This window comes from Sprattus sprattus (genome assembly GCF_963457725.1).
Source record: "Sprattus sprattus genome assembly, chromosome: 2".
In the NCBI taxonomy this organism is placed as follows: Eukaryota; Metazoa; Chordata; class Actinopteri; order Clupeiformes; family Clupeidae; genus Sprattus; species Sprattus sprattus.
The window spans coordinates 22,743,921-22,767,986 of NC_137921.1; the positions used below are offsets into that span (position 1 = coordinate 22,743,921).

The following is a 24,066-nucleotide window of genomic DNA, read 5'->3' on the forward strand; positions in this document are numbered from 1 at the left end:
GAGTGCTGTATCCAAGCACATTAATGGAAAGTTGAACGGAAGGGAACAAATGTGGTAGAAAAAGGTGCACAAGCAACAGGGATAACCGCAGCCTTGAGAGGATTGTGAAACGAAGCCCATTCAAGAATTCGGGGAAATTCACAAGAAGTGGACTGCAGCTGGAGTCAGTGCTTCAAGAGCCATCACGCACAGATGTGTCCAGGACATGGGCTTCAACTGTCGCATTCCTTGTGTCAAGCCACTCTCGAACCAGAGACAATGTCAGAGGCGTCTTCCCTGGGCTAGGGACAAAAAGGACTGGACTGTCACTCAGTGGTCCAAAGTTCTATTCTCAGATGAAAGTAAATTTTGCATTTCATTTGGAAATCAAGGTTCCAGAGTCTGGAGGAAGAAAGGAGAGGCACAGAATCCAAGTTGCTTGAGGTCCAGTGTAAAGTTTCCACAGTCAGTGATGGTTTGGGGTGCCATGTCATCTGCTGGTGTTGGTGCACTGTGTTTTCTCAGGTCCAAGGTCAGCGCAGCCATCTATCAGGAAGTTTTAGAGCATATCGTGCTACCCTCTGCTGACCAGCTTCATGGAGATGCAGATTTCATTTTCCTGCAGGACTTGGCACCTGCACACACTGCCAAATGTACCAGTACCTGGTTTAGGGACTATGGTATCCCGTGATTGGCCAGAAAACTCGCCTGACCTAAACCCCATAGAGAATCTATAGGGTATTGTGAAGATGCGAGACACAAGACCCAACAACACAGAAGAGCTGAAGGTCGCTATCAGACCAACCTAGGTTTCCAAAACACCTCAGCAGTGCCACACACTGATCGCCTTCATACCACGCCGCATTGCTGCAGTAATTCATGCAAAAGGAGCCCCAATCAAGTATTGAGTGCCGTACATGTTCATACTTTTCACTAGACCAACATTTCTGTGGTATTCTAATTTTCTGAGATACTGAATTTGGGGTTTTCATTAGCTGTCAGTTATAATTATCAAAATGAAAGGAAATGAACACTTAAAATATATCAGTCTGTGTGTAATGAAGTTAACTCAGAGTAAGTGGTTATACTCCTTATATAGAAGAGCCCTCTGACGTTTTGCTAGGAGAAGGAACCAATGGGGGTTATTTTATTGGGAGGTTAACCACTTACTCAGAGTTGACTTATCCAGGTTTTTCTTTAAACCACCTTCATGAATTACCCTTCTGGTCTTATTCAGCTCCCCTGGTCCTCCTGTACAATTGTGGTGGTTGATTTGTATAAGAGTCTTAAGTTAAGACATTCTCCCTGAAAATGCTGTTGCATCAATTGGCCCTGACCTATTGAGGGATGGTGTTGCACCCAAACACTGGTGTCCCATCAGCCTGCATAAGCCTCTGAGCATCATGTAAACAGATAATGAAAGCCATTACTTGGTTTGAGGACCAGCTCTGAAGCATTCTTTGCCCCAGATAATAAACACACTGACATTTTTGTCCGTCAGTGCTACTGCACGAGAACATACAAACTTGCTGTTGCATTACACATAAAGTAATCACCTTATATCTGGACAAGCATTCTGTAAATCAATGCAAATACAAGTTTGGCAAATACATTTTAGTGCAAAATTGCAGTAAGGATATTTAGAGTTGTACAATCTATGGCTGTACAGCAAGACTGCAAATTGTACTGTTCTCATACATCAACTTGGTTTGCACGCTCACCATCCTTTATTTGGGCTAACCATGCAGTTGGTGGTTTCAAAGGAAAGCGGATTGGCCATTAGCTTGCTAGTGTTAAGAACTCCATAATGCCTCTACATTTTCTGTCAACAGCTACAGGTTGAACTCGTGGCCCAGTGTTTAAAGTGAAGCACTCATATACTCTTAAGTCTAAGAAACACAAATACGCCACTTTACAATGCCAGTTTTTTTATTACAATATAGGCACATGTATGAACCTAAAATATTAGTATTCCTCCTCGTCTTCACCATCCTCTGCAGAATCTGCCCCAACTTCCTCATAGTCCTTCTCCAAAGCAGCCATGTCTTCTCTGGCCTCACTGAACTCCCCTTCCTCCATGCCCTCACCCACATACCAGTGCACAAAGGCCCTCTTAGCGTACATCAGGTCAAACTTATGGTCCAGACGAGCCCAGGCCTCAGCGATAGCAGTAGTGTTGCTCAGCATACACACGGCCCTCTGCACCTTGGCCAAGTCACCACCTGGCACCACTGTTGGAGGCTGGTAGTTGATGCCCACCTTGAAGCCGGTGGGGCACCAGTCTACAAACTGTATGGAACGGCGGCTCTTAATGGCGGCAATGGCGGCGTTGACATCTTTGGGCACCACGTCCCCACGGTAGAGCACGCAGCAGGCCATGTACTTGCCACGCCTTGGGTCACACTTCACCATCTGGTTGGCTGGTTCAAAACAAGCATTTGTGATCTCAGGCACAGACAGCTGCTCATGGTAAGCCTTCTCTGCAGATATTATTGGAGAATAGGTGACCAGGGGGAAGTGGATGCGGGGGTAGGGCACAAGGTTGGTCTGGAACTCCGTGAGATCCACATTCAGAGCACCGTCGAAGCGCAGAGATGCAGTGATGGACGAGACGATCTGGGCAATGAGGCGATTCAGATTGTTGTAGGAGGGACGCTCAACGTCCAGGTTGCGGTTGCAAATGTCAAAAATGGCTTCGTTGTCCACCATGAAGGAACAGTCTGAGTGCTCTAGAGTGGTGTGGGTGGTCAGGATGGAGTTGTAGGGCTCCACTACAGCAGTGGACACCTGAGGAGCAGGGTAGACAGAGAACTCCAGCTTGGACTTCTTGCCGTAGTCTACAGACAGACGTTCCATCAACAGGGAGGTGAAGCCAGAGCCAGTTCCACCTCCAAAGCTGCGGAAGATGAGGAACCCCTGAAGACCAGTGCACTGGTCTGCCTGAGAGACAAAAACAAAGATACATTCAGTTACCAGTCATTTTCCATTACCTCATTGGCAATAGCACCAAGAGGAGCCATCTTGCAAACAGAGCAGAGTGTGGTTTTCTGAAACACACTTGGACAACATGGTATCGGCAGACTGACTTGAAAGGAATTATGCAAACTGATGCCCATTACTCCAGTCAAACAAGCTTACCCCTTGTAGACATAACACACCTACTCAGCCTTAGGCAACACTACAGCACCTTCTTGCTTTAGAGGTGGTCCAAGTCCCTTCACTATACTCATATATCCATCTGTAAATACTTGTGTGGACTAAGGAGACAAATTCTAACAAATTTGTTACAGAATCAAAACACAGAAACAAACCACCATCTAAGGTGAAGATGTTGAAGGTGAATTTTCCACCCTTGAGAAAGTGAGCAAGCTATCACCTACCATTTTACGAATTCGGTTCAGGACAGGATCCACAATTTCCTTTCCGATAGTGTAGTGGCCACGAGCGTAGTTATTGGCTGCATCTTCTTTACCACTAATCAGCTGCTCCGGGTGGTACAGCTGACGGTAGGAGCCATTACGGATCTCATCTGTCATGAGACATCAAGTCAGTATTTCACAAAGCCAATTCTTCATTTACAGTAATCCAAAACAAAGGCTTAAAAGACCAAATGATCATTTGAAATAAGCTGTTGACCCACCTACAACTGATGGTTCCAGGTCTATGAAAATTGACCTAGGAACATATTTCCCAGCACCAGTGTCACTGAAAAATGTGCAAAATGAAGAGTCCGCTAGAGAGCGGCTGTCTCCAGCAACTGTTCCATCTGGCTGAATGCCATGTTCCAAGCAATACAATTCCCAGCAAGCATTGCCAATCTGCACACCAGCTTGGCCAACATGGATAGAAATGCACTCCCTCTGTAAGATTAGAAGAGAACAATCAGTATAAACACTCCATCTTTAAGATGAGACCAGTACCTGACCCATTATCCAAGTCAGGGCCAATTTTAAGGAACTAAGTTTAAGAGTAAAATTGAGGCACTCACCATAATTTAAATGAAAAAAAAGAAAAGTCAGCCAGAACTGAAACCTCTGCCAACACCAAATGCACCTTCACAAAATAATAAAGAAAGACTTGAATTACTTTTGATAATAGACCCACAGAAAACCTTCAATGTCCTCTAGAGAGACTCTCTAACTTACCAGTTTGGTGATCAAGCATTGAACAACCAACGCTGAGTCTGACTGATATAGTGATGATTGTGAAGAGGTGTGGCTTATAATTGGCACCTTTTGTCCAAATTGGAATTAGCTAATTAACTCACCTGTTCAAGACTCTCATTTACCTGGTTATGCAATACGGTGCATACTGGATGTAAGTGTTTAAGCATATTTGTTGCAATATGTCAGTTCTCGACTTACCGCCTAAAACAGAGAGCAGTGTCTCTTATATTATAAATGTTTTGTCTACATCCAGGGAATTATTTTTGTTATCACTCTTGTGACCAGGGGCGGAGTGGCCATCGGGACGACCGGGAGGTTTCCCGGTCGGCCGGCAGGCCAAAGAGCTCACGAGAAGCAGCCTGCAGACTGCCCTGCGCAGCCGTGTGAAGTTCATGAGCGGTCCATTAAGTTAAAACTAATAATATCAGGTCGTGTTCCTGTGAAAATTCTCCACTAACATGGAAATGAATAGTCCAACCAATATATATAGCACTTGTTGTCTACATCTACATCTCACTTATGGTGTGTGTCAAACTCACTCTCATTAATCCAGCCTACTGATTTTTGCTTAGCCTCCTATCTTGATCTAATTCTTTTTATTCAGAGTTTACAGAACTTTCACGACCAAATATATAAATTGGCCAGTGATTTAATTTGTTTTTTTGTTCATAAATTAATGTAGAATGGTCAGAGCAAAGCCTCATGGGAAATGCCTTTATCCAGGGAACGTAGGGAGATGAATGAGAGGCTGTCAAAGAGAGAAAGCAGGTGAAGCGCCCTGATGGAGGGAAAGAAGAGAAAGGAGAAAGGAGGGCCGAAAAGGCCAGAATGAAGAAGAGGCAGATGCTGGAGGAGAGTGCATCAAAATGGTCAAGAATTATTGATTTATTCCAAAACAACCAGCCGGTGTCATCAAGTGATGCGAGTGAGTTGACAGGATACATTGTTGCGAATTAGCATAACATTTGAGCCAATCGGGATGCGATTTGTTCCGTATTTCCATAAATGTACATATACAAATACACATGTCTGTCACCCACACATCAACAATAAATCTAACAATAATGATCAAAAGCCGCCCGTTTGTTTGTGTAGTTGATATATGGGAGGTGGAGGTGGAGGGGATGGGTTGGGCCAGTTTTGGGCCAGTTTTGGGCACGTTTTGGGCACGTTGTGGGCTGGTGGTGTGCCGGTGCAGTCAGAATTGTTCCGGTGGATTTTTGAGTCCAACTCCGCCCCTGATAAGTACACAGTAAACACAAGGGGGCAAACTGGTGAATATAGGAGAAAACATTTCTGAGCGTTAGTGACAAACTCTTAAAACCAACAGTGAGAAATCAAACACGTCATCAGAACTTGCTAAGACCCATATTTATGATCATGACACTCTGGCACTACTTACCAGGATGACTTTGAGGAAAGTCTCATGTTGCCGCACATTGTACAGGGCCTGTTGCAGCAGATCTGTTTTGATATGGGACTGCACTGGCCCATCCTTGGGGTCAGCAAACTTCTCCAGCAGGGCTGTGTACTGCCAGGCCAAGCTCTGGGATTCCTGTAACTCCCTCTCAATGTCGTTGATGGTAGCAGGTATGGCCTCGTTTAAAATGGAAGGCACTGCACTCATAAAAATGAGTGAATAGATTTTGGTAAATAAATAAGTGTACTGAGGAAATGAAAACTGAGGAAATGAAAACAAAATCCTTTTTATGTTTGTCTTTTTCTAGGAAAATATCATTCAGAAAGTTATTCATATATATTTTTTTAAAAACCATACTGATTCCAGAATAATACAGGGATGTAGGAGTGACTTCAAGGGACAGTCAACACGAGAAACCATGTGGACTGAAGAGTTCAAGAGTTCAGCAATTTTACTTATTAGAATGCGACATTTCATAGGTCTTACCGTCATCAATGCCCTAGCCTTATTTCCTTGCCTGTAAATAAATTCAATAGAGGCTCTTTAATTTGCTCCGCTGGTTTAATGAGTCACCGTATCTCAATTTTCCATCTCGTACAACCCCCAGTCCTTGTTGAAGTGGCGGATGACTGTAACTATCATGGTGAGCTCGCTTAGTTGCTGCCCCTTGTCTGCTTTAGTGAGGGACATGAAGGTCGCCAGCTCCGGCTGTGGGAAGACAATATGTAATGCAGCTGCAACATCTACAAATGAATGTGTTCAATTCATGTTGTTGGCAGTGGCATAATCTGACTGGATGCCTGCTGAAGTGTGTGGAAATAACTGGAAAAAACAACATGCATGAAGATTCTGTACGAGCTCACCCGTAGCCTCCCCTAGGCCTACTGTGTTGATGTCAGTTGATGAGCCCAGGGGCCTCATTTATAAAACGTTGCGTAGAAACCATCCTACATTTTGTCTAAGACATTTCCTGAAATGAGCGTAAGTGAGATCCACAGAAAACAGACGTAGGCTACACACAAAAAACACGTGTACGCCAATCCTTCGGTTATAAATCACAAATGGTCGTGAAATTGTGCGCAACTGAATATCCGCCCTCAAAACGCCCCTATTTAATCTAATCAGCATATTATCAATGCACAAACAGAGCGCATCCTCAATGCACAAACTCTCTGTGACAGTGGCAAGAAAGAAAGAAACATGTAAACAGAAGAATTAAAGTGAGGTTGACATCAACGTTCTGCCGATGGAACAGCAGATGCGGGCCAAAACATCGTTAGAAAGCCTGCATGTCTGGTGGCGTAATGGCAAAAGCAAAGTATTTGACATGTAGTAGACACGTCTCCGAAGCACGAGCAGCAGAAGCCGCATCTGCGGCAGCAGCACCAAGGCTTTGGTGCGCTCCACTACCGACCTGTGCTGTATTGAAGTGGGCTTCCTAGGCTTTCTGAGTGTGCGAAATCTGGATGAGAATACATTGGGAACCCTGTTTTACGCAGGAAATCCTCTTTCACATTTTGCTGGGCACTGTATGGAAATCTAATAAATTGCGGGCATATGGGATAGTAGGCTATAGGCCTACTGCGAAGAACATCGGGCAAAATTCTGCTTAATGATGACGGGGATTGCTCGACTGGTCTCCAATTTCTCATCGGAACGTTCCTGTAGCCAGGAATCCAAGAACGGACAATACCTGAACGTGTATGGCCTGGTTGCCTCTGGTGCGCCTAGAGGCCATTTGGGCACAACGCTCTCGGCAAGCGGTACCTGCTTATCAGCAGACATCATCCTGTGTGAAAAAGTCTGCGCGATCACAAAAAAACCCTCTCTGTCCTTATTGCGCAGTTGGCAATATCCTCTAACAACAGCAATGCAGCCATATCTCCTACTGAAAACTAAGCCACTATTAGTCTTTTTATAGGTTATAAGTTTGAGCGAAATGTTTTACACTTGTGAAATTAAAACGGAATACCTATAAGATGTGAATCTCATTCATGTGTAAATTATTCTAATAGTTTATTTGATTTTATTGAGCGAAACATTAATTTGGCCTTTCACCATTAGCCCAAATGGTGACGGTGGTGCATGATGATGAAACTGCGTGTCGGCTTCCTGTCGGCGCTCGGAGAGTCCTGAATTCCTGCAGTACTCCAGTATTGCCGCAAGGAAATGTACTTACACGAACTGAAACCAGGCGTAGAGATACGTCCTTTTCTACGTCTAAGACGGTTTTTATAAATCTGTACTTAGACGTGGATTTGATCGCACGCACAGTCTAAGATCAGTTCTGTGCGTAAGTACGTTTTATAAATGAGGCCCCAGGTCAGAGCGCAGCAGCTTACTATTCTCTGGTAAAGGCTTTCCAGTCCTTTACCGACTGTCAGTGATCTCGTGGCCAACCGAGGTGTGTCGTGACAGACGGACTCTGTGGTGCATAGATATCTTAGATAAAGGCTAGATGGATTATGGTGGACTCTTGAATGTCCGCACAGGAGGCCATTTTGAGGACAGTATGCTTCCGGTAGGGATCAGTGGTAGCCTACGTTAGGTAACGTCAGTGATCTTCACAATCGTTTACACTCTAATCTCGCGGAAATTTTGACGGATTTACAAATTACTTGATTTACAATCGTCATTACCTTGGTAATAATTCTGGATGCTTGAACATACTGAAATGTGCAGCTTAATTGTATCACGGCTATTGTGTATCAGTCATTTTACATCAATTGGCGAGTAGGCTAATTGTTCTTTCTTTTCAATATAACTTAAGTTGCACATAATAAAACTGAGGTTGCACATGATTTCCAATCGGGTTGGTTTGTTAAACATCTTACATTATGATTTCGACAGGAAATTGCTGACTTTATTGCCAATGAAGATGCCAGAATTTTGTGCAACCTGCTATTGAACACTACCTTGAAACGAGACCTGTCAGAGACCTGTCAATGTTATTTTCATATGAAAACCCATGTTTATAATTCTTCATAAGTATGTAGTGCCATAAGAAATATCTTACGTTTATAACAAACCAACCCGTTTGAAAATCGGTTGAAAATTGAGCAAGTTCTGGTTATTTAAAAAGTACCACTACCAACACAATGTTAAGGGGGAGTGAGCTGTCCTCAAAATGGCCGAAATGTGCGGACATTCGACTCCGTCGGCCAGAAACGCAGGCAGGATATCTAGCCTTTATTATAGATATCTATGCTGTGGTGCCCCTCCAGTACCTCACCTTAAGCCATGACGGCAATTGATAGGCGAAAAAACATAAGATAAGCGGGTGCACTCACACACTTTAGGCTACTGTAAACACAGTGGTCAGGCTTACGGCGAGATGTGTAATTCATTATCAATTGAAGTTAGTAATTGTAGAGTTTTGTAAACTGCACAGCTGATGTTCAGCTATATTAGCTTACCTCAATAAGTCTTTGAACATCTTGCTTGGTTAGAGTACGATCAACATTGAAATGATTCAGTGGATCTAAAACAGTGGCCTTGACCTTCGAAAAGGGGAAACATTAAAAATTACTATTTTTTAAATTTAACTTCATAAAACACAATACTTTTATCACTTACCTTAAAAGCAAATAAGGTTTCAGACACTGCCTGTCCTTTGCTTGCACATTCCTGCGCAATTTCTCCAATAATACGTCTTAACACTTTCTACTTGAGCATGATTAATGTTCTGTTTTTAATTCGCGATGGACGTACACAGACGCGTATTTGCTTTAGCGAAGTTTTCGTCAATGCACTTAAATAGTTGGAAAAACCCAGCCACTTACTATCAGTTGGACGCTTTGACATACTAAAATCATGTTATGGTACATTACACGAAATGCCATGGGGAAAGCGAGATGCAGAGATAAAAACACGTTTCTATGTGCTGTATTGCATTGTAACAGGATACTAAGCAGTTCCCTGGATATAGACAAAACATGTATTAGCCTATATAAGAGACACTGCTTTCTGTATCAGGGGTTAATCTTGTTGAAGTCAGAACTGACATAGGCTATTGCAAAAAAAATATGCTTAAACACTTACATCCAGTATGCACCGTATTGCATTACCAGGAGAATGAGAATCTTGAACAGCTGAGTTAATTAGTTAACTCCACATTGGACAAGAGGTGCCAATTGGAAGCCACACCTCTTCCCAACCATCACTATATCAGACAGACCCAGTGTTGGTTGTTCATTGCTTGATCACCAAACTGGTAAGCTTTGAGAGTCTCTCTAGTAGTTTAGGACGCTGAAGGTTTCTGTGGGTCTCTTCTTACCAAAAGTAATCAAAGTCTTTTTCTTCATTTTTTGAAGGTGCATTTGGTGTTGGCAGAGCTTTCAGTTTGGGCTGATTTTTCATTCTTTCATTTCAAGCATGGTGAGTGCCTCTATTTTACTCTTAGAGGTCGTTTACATGGAGCCTAGTTTGTCAAACTAATACAGATAGCTAATACAGATAGCCCTTTCATTTAGACAAGCACTCTCTATCCGCACTCTCTATCCGCAACGATCCAAATCGGGGGTAGAAAGTGAGTAGATTTGAATGGTATGGGGGCTGGTGTTCGTCTGCACGGATTCACGCAACCTGATGACGTCATTGCCCCACGTGATCGTTCCGCGATCTCCAACCAATATATACATCACTTGTTCTCCCTCAAAATCTCACTCGTGGTGGTCGTCGAATTCACCAGTGGTGGAAGAAGTACTGAAGTTTATTACTTAAGTAAAAGTACAAGTAAACAGGCAAATGAAAGTAAAAGTACTACATCAACAATCCTACTAAAGTAAAAAGTACTCACTTTTAAATTTACTGTAAAAGTAAAAGTACTCACGCAATGGGTTGTCTCAATGTCTAGGCTGTGCCATTTTGATAAAGAAATAGCGACTGGTAATAAATGCCTCTACAGATGTCACTACTAGTAATAATTATAAGCAACAACATTTGTTAATTGGAAAGGTTGGTGTACTTATTGGGCCTATTGTCTGTAATGCTGTTCACACTCTATCTTACAATTCTGCAGATGACAAGTTATCTACCAGGGATTATTTGCAAAGTTAATACCATTAAGCCAAACCAATAAAGACACAATTTTATATCTTTAATCTTTTATTTAATTGTAAACGTGTAAAAAAAATGGAAATATGAAACATGAAAAACAAATGGAGTTGTTAAACTGGTCAATGCAGAGTTTTATGATAAAACTCTGCATTGACCAGTTTAACAACATGCTCTATTGATTGCAGAAAAGGAAGAAAAAAAACATATTGAGTAACCCAAGACTAGGCATTAGGTTTGCATGCCAGGCAATAACCAGTCAATACAAAAGGCAAATCTTCACGTTAGCTTGACATTGCTAAACTACCAACTACGTTAAATAAATAATCAAGGAACAATCGTGTTATTTTGATGCTATTGCTGTATGTCAACATTTATTTTTGCTAGATAACAGTATAAAATCATGTCAGTAACCGCATACGATATGCAAAAGTCATAGACATTAACTTAGCATAGCAAGAACTCCGCATAATTTGACCTGTTTCTCCAAATTTGAAGGCGTTTTTTTTTTTTTTTTTTTTTTTTTTTTTTTTTTTTTTTGAGGTAGACAGGAAACGCACTGAAACCTCCACGGGTTATTCTTGGGGCCTCTGAACTTGAACTTGTCCTCAGATGAGGCTGACTCTGAATCCATGCTGAAAAGTTGTTTGTTAGTCAGGCTGTTTGTCGAATGTTTAAGCAAAACAGGCAAGGCTACCATAGTGCTGCTGCTGCTGCCAAATACACACTCTGCTGTCGTTGGAGCTGATAGAGCCACCTGATTGGCTGAAACGTCCTAAAGCAACGCAATCCATATTTTTGTGTAGGCAACATTTTGGCGAAACTGTGTTCATAAAATGTAACGAATAACGACACATATTGTAGAAATGTAGCGGAGTAAAAGTATAGATAATAGCTGCAAAATGTAACGAAGTAAAAGTAAAAAGTATCCACTATTATTTTTACTTAAGTAAAGTACAGATACGTACAAATGTAACGAAGTACAGTAACGAAGTACAAATACTTCGTTACATTCCACCACTGGAATTCACGCTCATTAACCCAGCCTACTGATTTTTGATTAGCCTCCTGTCTTGATCTAATTCTTCTTATTCAGACGTAACATAACTTTCATGACCACAAATATAAATTGGCCAGCGATTTTAATTAGCTTTTTTATTCATAAATGTATGTAAAATGGTCGGAGCAAAGCCTCATGGGAAATGAGATGAGTCATGTCATTTTGTACTGTTCCAAACTCTTTATCAATAGAAAAAAAGAATTCATTTCCTTTAGTCTGACCACTGATTTTATTAACCACCATAATCTAATGTTGTTAATTGGAGCTTGAATGTCTTGTGTAACGTGTTTATCCGTGTGCTGTTTAGTCTCTTCTTCTAGGTTTTTCACTATTTTTCAGTTGTGTAAATAAAGCGCCACCCACAGGCGTGGGGTATGTACTACAGCCCGTTCAACACAATCTGGTGGCTCCGTTTTTACGCAAATCTCTCGTTACCAGGCTCTGTCTTTACGAAATTAAAAGATTCGATAGGTGTGAAAAATGAACCAAATTCAGTGAATCTAGACTCTGTGTAAAGGGGGCCTTAAGCTCAGTGCTTAAACTTGGCCCTGCCCTGGATAATATAGGTCAGGTATTGGTCTCCTCTTAAAGATGCAGTGTTTTTAAACTCATGGGGTGTCCAATAGTACAATATATACTTAGGGCACATTATTACAGACACGTTGGAGGATGATTCTGACATTTGCAGACAGGGGATTGCTCCATGTCCAAGCTAACATTTGTAGTTCCACGTTGGTGGAACAAACTGCCTAGTACTGCCAGAGCAGGGGCTTCCTTCTCTACCTTCAAGCAGCTTTTGAAGACCCAACTCTTTAGAGGTCACCTCCCTTCCTAACTGGCACCTTGACTAATGCTTAACTTGCACTTCAGCAGTTACATTCCTGCACTTGTTCTTTATGTCGTTTTTCTATTTCTTATATAAAGTATAGTGTTTATTGTTACACCAGGTTTGTATTGCTCTTAGCTTGACCGTTCTCTCCCTTTTACGTCGCTTTGGACAAAAGCGTCTGCTCAATGACTTAATGTAAATGTCGGTAAGAAAGTTCCACCACTCAGAGATGGGCAGTATTTCAATTACTTGTATTTGAAATACTAGTTCATTTGCTTTTGAGTATTTTGTAATTTGTATTTGATGGGGCCGATAAAAACCGAATTGAATTTGTAACTAATTACTTTAGAGTGGAGTAATTTAGTATTTAAAATACTCAAATTACTTTCTCCAGTGTTAAGGCAAAAGGAGATTTTTTTTTCTGTCGGATTCTACCGCTAGACCATCTGATCTGCCTCTGAATGTCATTGTCGAATCAGGCATCAGTCAATTTGCCAAAAGTGGTGCTTCTTATGGCCCGCCCCTTTTTTGGGCGAAAAGGAAATCACCCCAGATCTCTCTCATTGACTCGAAAACTTAAAAAGCTGTCTTCATTAGTACACCGACTTATAGGAGGTTCTTTCAAAGAGCGAATCGAGTTGTTGCACTAAACGTTAGCCATCTTGACACAATGTGTCTTGATCAAAACCGTTTGATGTCCTTATACGCAATTACGTATGACGAAAGCACGGTGGGGATAGCCCTCCCGGAAGCCATAGATATTGCAATGAAAGCCCTGTTTTGTGAAAACATGAAGGTCACACAGCTGCTGCCTGTAAAAATATATACAAAATCAATCAAGTTGTTGTCTTTTAATAGCTTTGCTTAGTTACACTGACATTCTGTGACTGTTCTTCCTTTTTTACTGGGTTCACTATGGCGCAGGGGCAGATCTAGCCATTTTGGGGCCCTAGGCAAAATATAGACATGGGGCCCTCATTTTTGAAACACGTACACAAAACAAATAACCATCCCAATACTCTTAGAATCGCAATAAACCCATAGTGCACTGCCACTCAACTCTCCACAGTAAAATCAGTTTCAGATTTCTCCAGCCTTTGCCAAAATTACATGTTTATTACTCAGCTCAAACGAGTGAGAGAGAGAGAGAGACAGAGAGAGAGAGAGAGAGATTAGAATTTCCATTCTCTGCCGTGTTCTTTTAGGAAGGCTGATACATTTTTCCAGTCGTTCGTGCCGTCAGTGCAGAACCGCTGCTTGTTGCAATCGCCAAACAGCCGACAACAGAAACAAACAGCGTGGTCTTTCGTCTTACTGTACACAAGCCAGGACCTCTGGATTTTTTTCGCCATTTTTCATGTTCAAATAGTAGTGCGTGCTTGTAAAGCGTCTGCCCTGTTTGTTCTGGGGGAAATCTCCTCGTAATTGCACTGGTCCTTTCTGTACAATTGAACAACGCTCGGAGTCTGTAAACTTTTCTGGCCAATGTGCAGGGTAATTTTCACCGAGTCGCATACAGATCCCTCTGCTTTGGTTTGAAGTAACGTTATTTCGCGCTGCGCGCGTTACTACGTCATCATATTCTGGACTAGTCCAATGCACAATGGAGGGGGGCATGTGTGCTGGAAAATTATTATTTAGGCATTAGTTCGGCGTTATGTTATTTTTTTCTACTAGAAATGTGTTTTATTTTTTTTACTTTACTTAAGTAATGGCTGGGGGGGATCAGATTTGGGGGCCCCTAATAAAGACCGATTTGATTGGGGCCCTAGGCACTTGCCTAGGTTTGCCTAATGGAAGATCCGCCACTGCTATGGCGGAATATGTGTGCGTGGGAAAGGGCGTGGTGGCGGCGGTTACAAACATGAAAAAAAGGATAGGCCCTACAGGACTCCAAAATGTTTGGGAACCACTGCCTTACACCAATGACAAGGGTCCGTCATAATAGCCTGCGCCTGGGCCCGTGGTAACTATGTTACACCACTGAATAGCCCAAACCTGAATGTTCTGCTATACCAAATTGTGAGAACTGAAAATTCAGAAAAAGTATTTTCTGTATTTTAAAAATACAAAATACATGTATTTTGTTACATTTTCTGGCAACAGTATTTTATTTTGATACATTTATTTGAGGGGTATTTTGTATTTTGTATCAAAATACATTTTGATGTATTTTTGCCCATCTCTGCCACCACTGTACAGTTAATGAGATTAATTTGTTTAGAGCCTACTGCACCCCTCTCTATACAGCTCCACTCTGGGTGAATTACAAGAAGGGAGAGCTAGCTTAAGTTGAACGTAGCCTATAATGAATGATACTGTAAAATAGGAACACTGGCAGTGCTTCTTTTTAGCCCCTCTTTCCTTGTATATTTCTATGTAATTTATTTTTTTTTATTTTTTTTACATGTGGGCCTTGAGCCTGTAATGTGTGTGTGTGTGTGTGTGTGTGTGTAATCCCTGATTGTACTCTTCTAATCTTACAGAGGGAGTGCATTTCTATCCATGTTGGCCAAGCTGGTGTGCAGATTGGCAATGCTTGCTGGGAATTGTATTGCTTGGAACATGGCATCCAGATGGATGGAACAGTTGCTGCAGACAGCCGCTCTCTAACGGACTCCTCCTTTGGCACATTTTTTAGTGACACTGGTGCTGGGAAGTATGTTCCTAGGTCAATTTTCATAGACTTGGAACCATCAGTTATAGGTGCGTCAACAGCTTATTTCAAATGATCATCTGGTCTTTTGGGCCTTTGTTTTGGATTACTGTAAATGAAGAATTGGCTTTGTAAAATACTGACTTGATGTCTCATGACAGATGAGATCCGTAATGGGCCCTACCGTCAGCTGTACCACCCGGAGCAGCTGGTTAGTGGTAAAGAGGATGCAGCCAACAACTATGCTCGTGGCCACTATACTATCGGAAAGGAAATTGTGGATCCTGTCATGGACCGAATTCGTAAAATGGTAGGTGATGGCACTAAAAGTTATTTGATCACTTTCTCAAGGGTGGAAGCATCTTGACCATAGATGCTCGTATGTTTTTGTGTTGGATTCTGTAACAAATTTGGTAGAATGTGTCTCTTGAGAATCTGCAGCCAAACTCTTTTCTCTTGGTTTGCAAGATGGCTTCTCTTGGGGCTATTGCCAATGAGGTTATAGAGAATGATGTGGTAACTTAATTTGTCTGTTTGTCTCAGGCAGACCAGTGCACAGGTCTTCAGGGGTTCCTCATCTTCCGCAGCTTTGGAGGTGGAACTGGCTCTGGCTTCGCCTCCCTGTTGATGGAACGTCTGTCTGTAGACTTCGGCAAGAAGTCCAAGCTGGAGTTCTCTGTCTACCCTGCTCCGCAGGTGTCCACTGCTGTAGTGGAGCCCTATAACTCCATCCTCACCACCCACACCACTCTAGAGCACTCCGACTGTTCCTTCATGGTGGACAACGAAGCCATTTTTGACATTTGCAAGCGCAACCTGGATGTTGAGCGTCCCTCCTACAGCAATCTGAATCGCCTTGTTGCCCAGATCGTCTCGTCCATCACTGCATCTCTGCGCTTCGACGGTGCTCTGAATGTGGATCTCACGGAGTTCCAGACCAACCTTGTGCCCTACCCCCGAATCCACTTCCCCCTGGTCACCTACGCTCCAATAATCTCTGCAGAGAAGGCTTACCATGAGCAGCTGTCTGTGTCTGAGATCACAAATGCTTGTTTTGAGCCAGCCAATCAGATGGTGAAGTGTGACCCAAGGCGTGGGAAGTACATGGCCTGCTGCTTGCTCTACCGTGGGGACGTGGTGCCCAAAGATGTCAACGTCGCCATTGCTGCCATAAAGAGCCGCCGTTCCATACAGTTTGTAGACTGGTGCCCCACCGGCTTCAAGGTGGGCATTAACTACCAGCCTCCAACAGTGGTGCCAGGTGGTGACTTGGCCAAGGTGCAGAGGGCCGTGTGTATGCTGAGCAACACTACTGCTATCGCTGAGGCCTGGGCTCGTCTGGACCATAAGTTTGACCTGATGTACGCCAAGAGGGCCTTTGTGCACTGGTATGTGGGTGAGGGCATGGAGGAAGGGGAGTTCAGTGAGGCCAGAGAAGACATGGCTGCTTTGGAGAAGGACTATGAGGAAGTTGGGGCAGATTCTGCAGAGGATGGTGAGGAAGACGAGGAGGATTACTGAAATGTTACGTTGTTCATAAACTGGCATTGTAATAAAAAAACTGGCATTGTAACTTCTTGTATGTGTGTTTGTTGAGGTATATGAGCGCTTAACTTCAAGAACTTGGCCACGAGTTCAACCTCTAGCTGTTGATGCAAAAAAGAGGCAATATGGAGTTCTTGAAACTAGGAAGCGAATGGCCAATCAGCCTTTCCATTGCAACCACCAACTGCACGGCTGGTGAGCATGCGAACCAAGTTGATATATGAGAACAGTACAATTTGCAGTCTTGCTGTACATCTATAGATTAAAAATAATCTAAAATCTTAAAGGAATTTGGTTGCTTAGATCACCTGTTGTGGGTTAAAGAAATATAAATAGTTAATGTCAACACAAAATCACAAATCAATACATTTCTATTTTAGAACTCAGTTTGAATGTGGAGATTCTACACTATAAATTCACGACATAAATCATTTCCCATACGTGTATGTAGAATGAAATGTGTTTGAGGCTAACCTACACAGCAAAGTGACTCACTCGGTGCAGACCAACTTTAGCTACATGAGGAAGAACAATGTGACTCGGACATACAGGTGCATCCTCAATAAATTATATAAAAAAACTTGATTTATTTCAGTAAATTGGCTCAAGTGAAACTCATTATATAGTTTCATTACACACAGACTGATATATTTCAAATGTTTATTTCTTTTAAACTTTGATTAGAACTTACAAATAATAAACCCCCATAATTCAGTATCAGAAAATTAGAATATTGTGAAAAAGTTCAATATTGAAGATTCATGGTGTCACACTCTTTATCAGCTAATTCACAAACACCAGCAAAGGTTTTCTGAGCCTTTAAATGGTCTCAGTTTAGTTCAGTAGGCTACACCATCATGGAGAAGACTGCTGACTTGACAGTTGTCCAGAAGACGATCAGTGACACACTGCACAAGCAGGGGAAGACACAAAAGGTCACTGCTAAAGAAGGTGGCTGTTCACAGAGTGCTGTATCCAAGCACATTAATGTAAAGTTGAACAGAAGGGAAAAAATGTGGTAGAAAAAGGTGCACAAGCAACAGGGATAACCGCAGCCTTGAGGATTGTGAAAAGAAGCCCATTCAAGAATTCGGGGGAGATTCACAAGAAGTGGACTGCAGCTGGAGTCAGTGCTTCAAGAGCCACCACGCACACGTGTCCAGGACATGGGCTTCAACTGTCGCATTCCTTGTGTCAAGCCACTTTCGAACCAGAGACAATGTCAGAGGTGTCTTCCCTGGGCTAAGGACAAAAAGGACTGGACTAGCTCAGTGGTCCAAAGTTCTATTCTCAGCTGAAAGTTAATTTTGCATTTCATTTGGAAATCAAGGTTCCAGAGTCTGGAGGAAGAAAGGAGAGGCACAGAATCCAAGTTGCTTGAGGTCCAGTGTAAAGTTTCCACAGTCAGTGATGGTTTGGGGTGCCATGTCATCTGCTGGTGTTGGTGCACTGTGCTTTATGGAGATGCAGATTTCATTTTCCAGCAGGACTTGGCACCTGCACACACTGCCAAATGTACCAGTACCTGGTTTAGGGACTATGGTATCCCTGTGCTTGATTGGCCTCCTGTACACGTGGTGGTTGATTTGTATAAGAGTCTTAAGTTAAGACATTCTCCCTGAAAATGCTGTTGCATCAATTGGCTCTGACCTGTTGAGGGATGGTGTTGCACCCAAACACTGGTGTCCCATCAGCCTGCATAAGCCTCTGAGCATCATGTAAACAGATAATGAAAGCCATTACTTGGTTTGAGGACCAGCTCTGAAGCATTCTTTGCCCCAGATAATTAAACACACTGACATTTTTGTCCGTCAGTGCTACTGCACGAGAACATACAAACGTGCTGTTGCATTACACATAAAGTAATCACCTTATATCTGGACAAGTATTCTGTAAATCAATGCAAATAACAGTTTGGCAAATACATTTTAGTGCAAAATTGTAGTAAGGATAATGAGTCGTACAATCTATGGATGAACAGCAAGACTGCAAATTGTACTGTTCTCATACATCAACTTGGTTTACACGCTCACCGTCCTTTATTTGGGCTAACCATGCAGTTGGTGGTTTCAAAGGAAAGCTGATTTGCCATTAGCTTGCTAGTGTTAAGAACTCCATACATTTTATATCAACAGCTACAGGTTGAACTTGTGGCCCAGTTCTTGAAGTTAAGCACTCATATACTCTTAGAAACACTCATACAACACTTTACAATGCCAGTTTTTTTATTACAATATAAGCACATGCATGAACCTAAAATTTTAGTACTCCTCATCTTCCTCACCATCCTCTGCAGAATCGGCCCCAACTTCCTCATAGTCCTTCTCCAAAGCAGCCATGTCTTCTCTGGCCTCACTGAACTCCCCTTCCTCCATGCCCTCACCCACATACCAGTGCACAAAGGCCCTCTTGGCGTACATCAGGTCAAACTTATGGTCCAGACGAGCCCAGGCCTCAGGGGAATTGGGGGTCAAACGTATAATTGGATTTCAGACTTTTTGCGTAAAAGGGAAATACAAGTGAGAGTAGGTGGAGAATTTTCAAAAACGCACATGGTTGAGAATGGGACACCACAAGGAAGTGTGTGTAGCCCACTGTTATTTAACATTATGATAAATGATATATTCTCTAAAATTGATAAGAAAATTGGAAAATCTTTGTATGCTGATGATGGAGCATTATGGTTTAGAGGTCGAAATGAAACATATGTCAAATCAAAAATGCAAGATGCCATAATTGAAGTTGAAAAGTGGGCAAATAAATGGGGATTCAGACTATCAGTAGCAAAAACTCAAGTAATATGCTTCTCCAGAAAGCATAAGATAACACCGGTATCATTAAAATTGTATAACCAAACTTTAGAAGAAACGAAGAACGTTAAATTCCTTGGGATGTGGTTTGCCGCCAAGTTGACATGGAAGGTACATCTTGGGAAAATGGTTAATAAATGTAAAAAGGTAGTTAATATACTACGCTGCCTATCAGGACAAACATGGGGAGCAAGCAGAGCTGCACTGCAAAACATATACTGGGCTCTTATGAGGTCTACTTTTGATTATGGATGTATTGCTTATATGTCAGCAGCAGAGTCAAACGTCAAAGCACTGGAGGTACTGCAAGCACAGGCCTTGAGGATATGTAGTGGGGCTTTTAAAACATCCCCAGTGTCATCGATGCAGGTGGAAGTGGGTGAGATGCCACTAAGTATAAGACGGGTTCAGTTGATGTTGGCATACTGGGTTAATATCAGGGGACATGATGACAGCCACCCAGTTAAATATGTTTTAAAAGACTGCTGGGAACATAATGAGTCCAATCATAGGAGCTTTGGGTGGATCGGTGATGCAAAAGCAGAGCACATAGGGTTGCACAAGTTGAGATACTGTTCAACAGTAACAATCTCGCCTATACCTCCGTGGCTTTTCCCTCTACCATTAGTAGATTTTAATATACATAAGGTAATCAAAAACAAAGATAAAGAAGTGGCAGTAAAAGACATTGTAAAAAACTATATAGAATATAATTTTTCAAATCATGTACATATTTTTACTGATGGGTCTAAAGATCCAGACACTGGAATAGCTGGGTCGGCGGTGTTTATTCCTATGAGTGGGGTAGAAATGCAGGAAAGAATAACTGATCACCTGTCTGTCTTTACAACAGAGTTGGTGGCAATAGTGATGGCCCTGGAATGGGGAGAGGAAAATAATATTAGTAATGTAGTTATTATGTCAGATAGCTACTCCGCATTACAAAGCATCAAATCAGGCAAAGCAATAAGACAGGACATTGTATATAAAATATATAGGATATTGTACAATTTATTTGTAAAGGAGCTTCAAATTCATTTTCTTTGGGTACCGGCGCATGCAGGAGTCAAAGGGAATGAGGAGGTTGACAAGTTGGCCAAAGAAACCCTGAAACTTCCAACTATATTACAAATCCCATTTAGCAAAGCAGAAGCCAAGACAATAATTAAAACAAAAGCAAAGTCAACATGGCAGGAGTATTGGGAAGACCAAGAGAAAGGAAGACATTTATATCAAATACAACCAGAAGTTGATAGTGGAAGGTTGGAAGGCAGGAGGCGGAGGGAAGAAACCATAATCACAAGGCTACGCATAGGGCATACAGGGCTCAACAGTTCATTACACATAGTAGGGAAGCATCCAACAGGCAAGTGTCAACACTGTGGTGAAATAGAAACGGCAAAACACGCACTACTACATTGCACAAAATACATTCAAGAGAGAAGTCAGCTTTTTCAGTCACTTAAAATGGTCAAACACAATGATTTCACAATGCAGGGTATTTTAGGAAAAACATTTAGTCAACATTATCATTATGTTCTTCAATTTTTGAGAGACACAGGGTTAGACAAGAGGATATAACCCTTTTTTTTTCTCTATTGTTTATTTTGTTTTGTTTTTATGATTTATTTTATTTTAGTTCCAAAATTACCCTGATTCACACTCCAGCCCAGTCGGTGGCGGTATATGCACCGTTAAGTTGGTTTGCCAACCGCCAGTAAAACATTAAAGAAGAAGAAGAAGAAGAAGAAGGCCTCAGCGATAGCAGTAGTGTTGCTCAGCATACACATGGCCCTCTGCACCTTGGCCAAGTCACCACCTGGCACCACTGTTGGAGGCTGGTAGTTAATGCCCACCTTGAAACCGGTGGGGCACCAGTCTACAAACTGTATGGAACGGCGGCTCTTAATGGCAGCAATGGCGACGTTGACGTCTTTTGGCACCACATCCCCACGGTAAAGCACACAGCAGGCCATGTACTTCCCACGCCTTGGGTCACACTTCACCATCTGATTGGCTGGCTCAAAACAAGCGTTTGTGATCTCAGGCACAGACAGCTGCTCATGGTAAGCCTTCTCTGCAGAGATTATTGGGGAGTAGGTGACCAGTGGGAAGTGGATGCGGGCGTAGGGCACAAGGTTGGTCTGGAACTCCGTGAGATCCACATTCAGAGCACCATCGAAGTGCAAAGATGCAGTGATGGACGAGACGATCTGGGCAACGAGGCGATTCAGATTGTTGTAGGAGGGACGCTCAACGTCCAGGTTGCGGTTGCAAATGTCAAAAATGGCTTCGTTATCCACCATGAAGGAACAGTCGGATTGCTCTAGAGTGGTGTGAGTGGTCAGGATGGAGTTGTAGGGCTCCACTACAGCAGTGGACACCTGCGGAGCAGGGTAGACAGAGAACTCCAGCTTTGACCTCTTGCCGTAGTCTACAGACAGACGTTCCATCAACAGGGAGGTGAAGCCAGAGCCAGTTCCACCTCCAAAGCTGTGGAAGATGAGGAACCCCTGAAGACCCGAGCACTGGTCTGCCTGAGACAAAAACAAAGATACATTCAGTTACCAGTCATTCTCCATTACCTCATTGGCAATAGCACCAAGAGGAGCCATCTTGCAAACATAGAGCAGAGTGTGGTTTTCTGAAACACAATTGGACAACATGGTATCGGCAGACTTGAAAGGAATTATGCACACTGATGCCCATTACTAGTCAAGCAAGCCTACCCCTTGTAGACATACCACACCTACTCAGGCAAGACAGCACATTTTTGCTTTAGAGATGGACCATAATTCCTCAGAGCCTCATGTCCCTTCACTACCCCCGCATATCCATCTGTAAATACTTGTGTGAACTAAGGAGACAAATTCGACCACATTTGTTACAGAATCAAAACACAAAAACAAACCACCATCAAAGGTGGAGATGTTGAAGGTGAATTTTCCACCCTTGAGAAAGTGAGCAAGCTACTTTTAGTGCCATCACCTACCATTTTACGAATTCGGTCCATGACAGGATCCACAATTTCCTTTCCGATAGTATAGTGGCCACGAGCATAGTTATTGGCTGCATCCTCTTTACCACTAACCAGCTGCTCCGGGTGGTACAGCTGACGGTAGGGCCCATTACGGATCTCATCTGTCATGAGACGTCAAGTGAGTATTTTACAAAGCCAATTCTTCATTTACAGTAATCCAAAACAAAGGCCCAAAAGACCAGATGATCATTTGAAATAAGCTGTTGACGCACCTATAACTGACGGTTCCAAGTCTATGAAAATTGACCTAGGAACATACTTCCCAGCACCAGTGTCACTAAAAAATGTGCCAAAGGAGGAGTCCGTTAGAGAGCGGCTGTCTGCAGCAACTGTTCCATCCATCTGGATGCCATGTTCCAAGCAATACAATTCCCAGCAAGCATTGCCAATCTGCACACCAGCTTGGCCAACATGGATAGAAATGCACTCCCTCTGTAAGATTAGAAGAGTACAATCAGTATAAACACTCCATCTTTAAGATGAGACCAGTACCTGACCCGTTATCCAGATCAGGGCCAATTTTAAGGAACTAAGCTTAAGAGTAAACTTGAGGCACTCACCATAATTGAAACGAAAGAAAAGAAAAATCAGCCCAAACTGACAGCTCTGCCAACACCAAATGCACCTTCACAAAATAATAAAGAAAAACTTGAATTACTTTTGATAATAGACCCAAAGAGAGCCTTCAATGTCCTCTAGAGAGAGACTCTTAAACTTACCAGTTTGGTGATCAAGCAATGAACAACCAACACCGAGTCTGTCTGATATATTAATGGTTGTGAAGAGGTGTGGCTTCTAATTGGCACCTCTTGTCCAATGTAGAATTTGCTAATAAACTCCCCTGTTCAAGACTCTCATTCACCTGGTTATGCAATACAGTGCAGTGGATCTCGCTTTCCCCATGCAATTTGGTGTAATTTAACATAACATGATTTAAGCATGAAGTAACAATCCACCTGATAGTTAGTAGCTGGGTTTCTACACAGTAACACTTCTGTCACGACTCGCCTCTGATGGCCGCGAGATCACTGGTAGTCGGTTAAGGACTCGGGGCGACCTGGAAAGCCTTTAGTGAAGAAAATGAACCTATGTTCTGCTGCGCTCTGGCCTAGGCTCAACAACTGAAATCAACACAGTGCGGGAGGCTACTGGTGAGGTGAGTTCGTAAAGAATCTTTATGCGAGGTGTTTTGGCCAGTTATTTTCACAGACTTCAGCAGGCAGGCAGTCAGATTGTGCAACTGCCAACAACATGAATTGAACAACATATTAATTTGTACCTGTTGCAGCTGCATTGCAGCATGTCTTCCCACAGTCGGAGCTGACGACCTTTATGTGCTTCACTAAAGCAGACAAGAAGCAGCAACTAAGCGAGCTCGCCATGAGTAACAGGCATCCGCCTATTTAACACCGACTGAAGGAAAGGAGGCAAGGGCATTGAGGACGGTAAGACCTATAAAATGTCGCATTCTAATCAGTAAAATAGATGTTGAACTCTTCAGTCCAC

General features: G+C 42.6%; 3 protein-coding genes across 3 annotated transcripts; 1 reads left to right on the forward strand and 2 right to left on the reverse strand.

The window, feature by feature from the left end:
• Positions 1-1,944: 1,944 nt before the first annotated feature.
• On the reverse strand, positions 1,945-5,772 carry LOC308381623 (tubulin alpha chain-like; the record flags this gene model as incomplete). Its single annotated transcript, XM_080859211.1, has 4 exons — positions 1,945-2,919; positions 3,360-3,508; positions 3,620-3,839; positions 5,548-5,772. The coding sequence occupies 4 exons, from the start codon at positions 5,770-5,772 to the stop codon at positions 1,945-1,947; spliced, it is 1,569 nt and encodes a 522-aa protein (XP_080715337.1).
• Positions 5,773-9,266: 3,494 nt separating this feature from the next.
• On the forward strand, positions 9,267-16,686 carry LOC308381634 (tubulin alpha-4A chain-like; the record flags this gene model as incomplete). The annotated part of the gene is made up of 4 exons (XM_080859222.1): positions 9,267-9,272; positions 14,996-15,215; positions 15,327-15,475; positions 15,709-16,686. 4 exons carry the CDS (start codon positions 9,267-9,269, stop codon positions 16,684-16,686), a joined length of 1,353 nt encoding a protein of 450 aa, XP_080715348.1.
• A 2,285-nt stretch (positions 16,687-18,971) lies between these two features.
• Positions 18,972-23,854, reverse strand: LOC308381644 (tubulin alpha-4A chain-like; the record flags this gene model as incomplete). Its single annotated transcript, XM_080859231.1, has 5 exons — positions 18,972-19,163; positions 21,275-22,057; positions 22,513-22,661; positions 22,773-22,992; positions 23,840-23,854. The coding sequence occupies 5 exons, from the start codon at positions 23,852-23,854 to the stop codon at positions 18,972-18,974; spliced, it is 1,359 nt and encodes a 452-aa protein (XP_080715357.1).
• Positions 23,855-24,066: the final 212 nt, after the last annotated feature.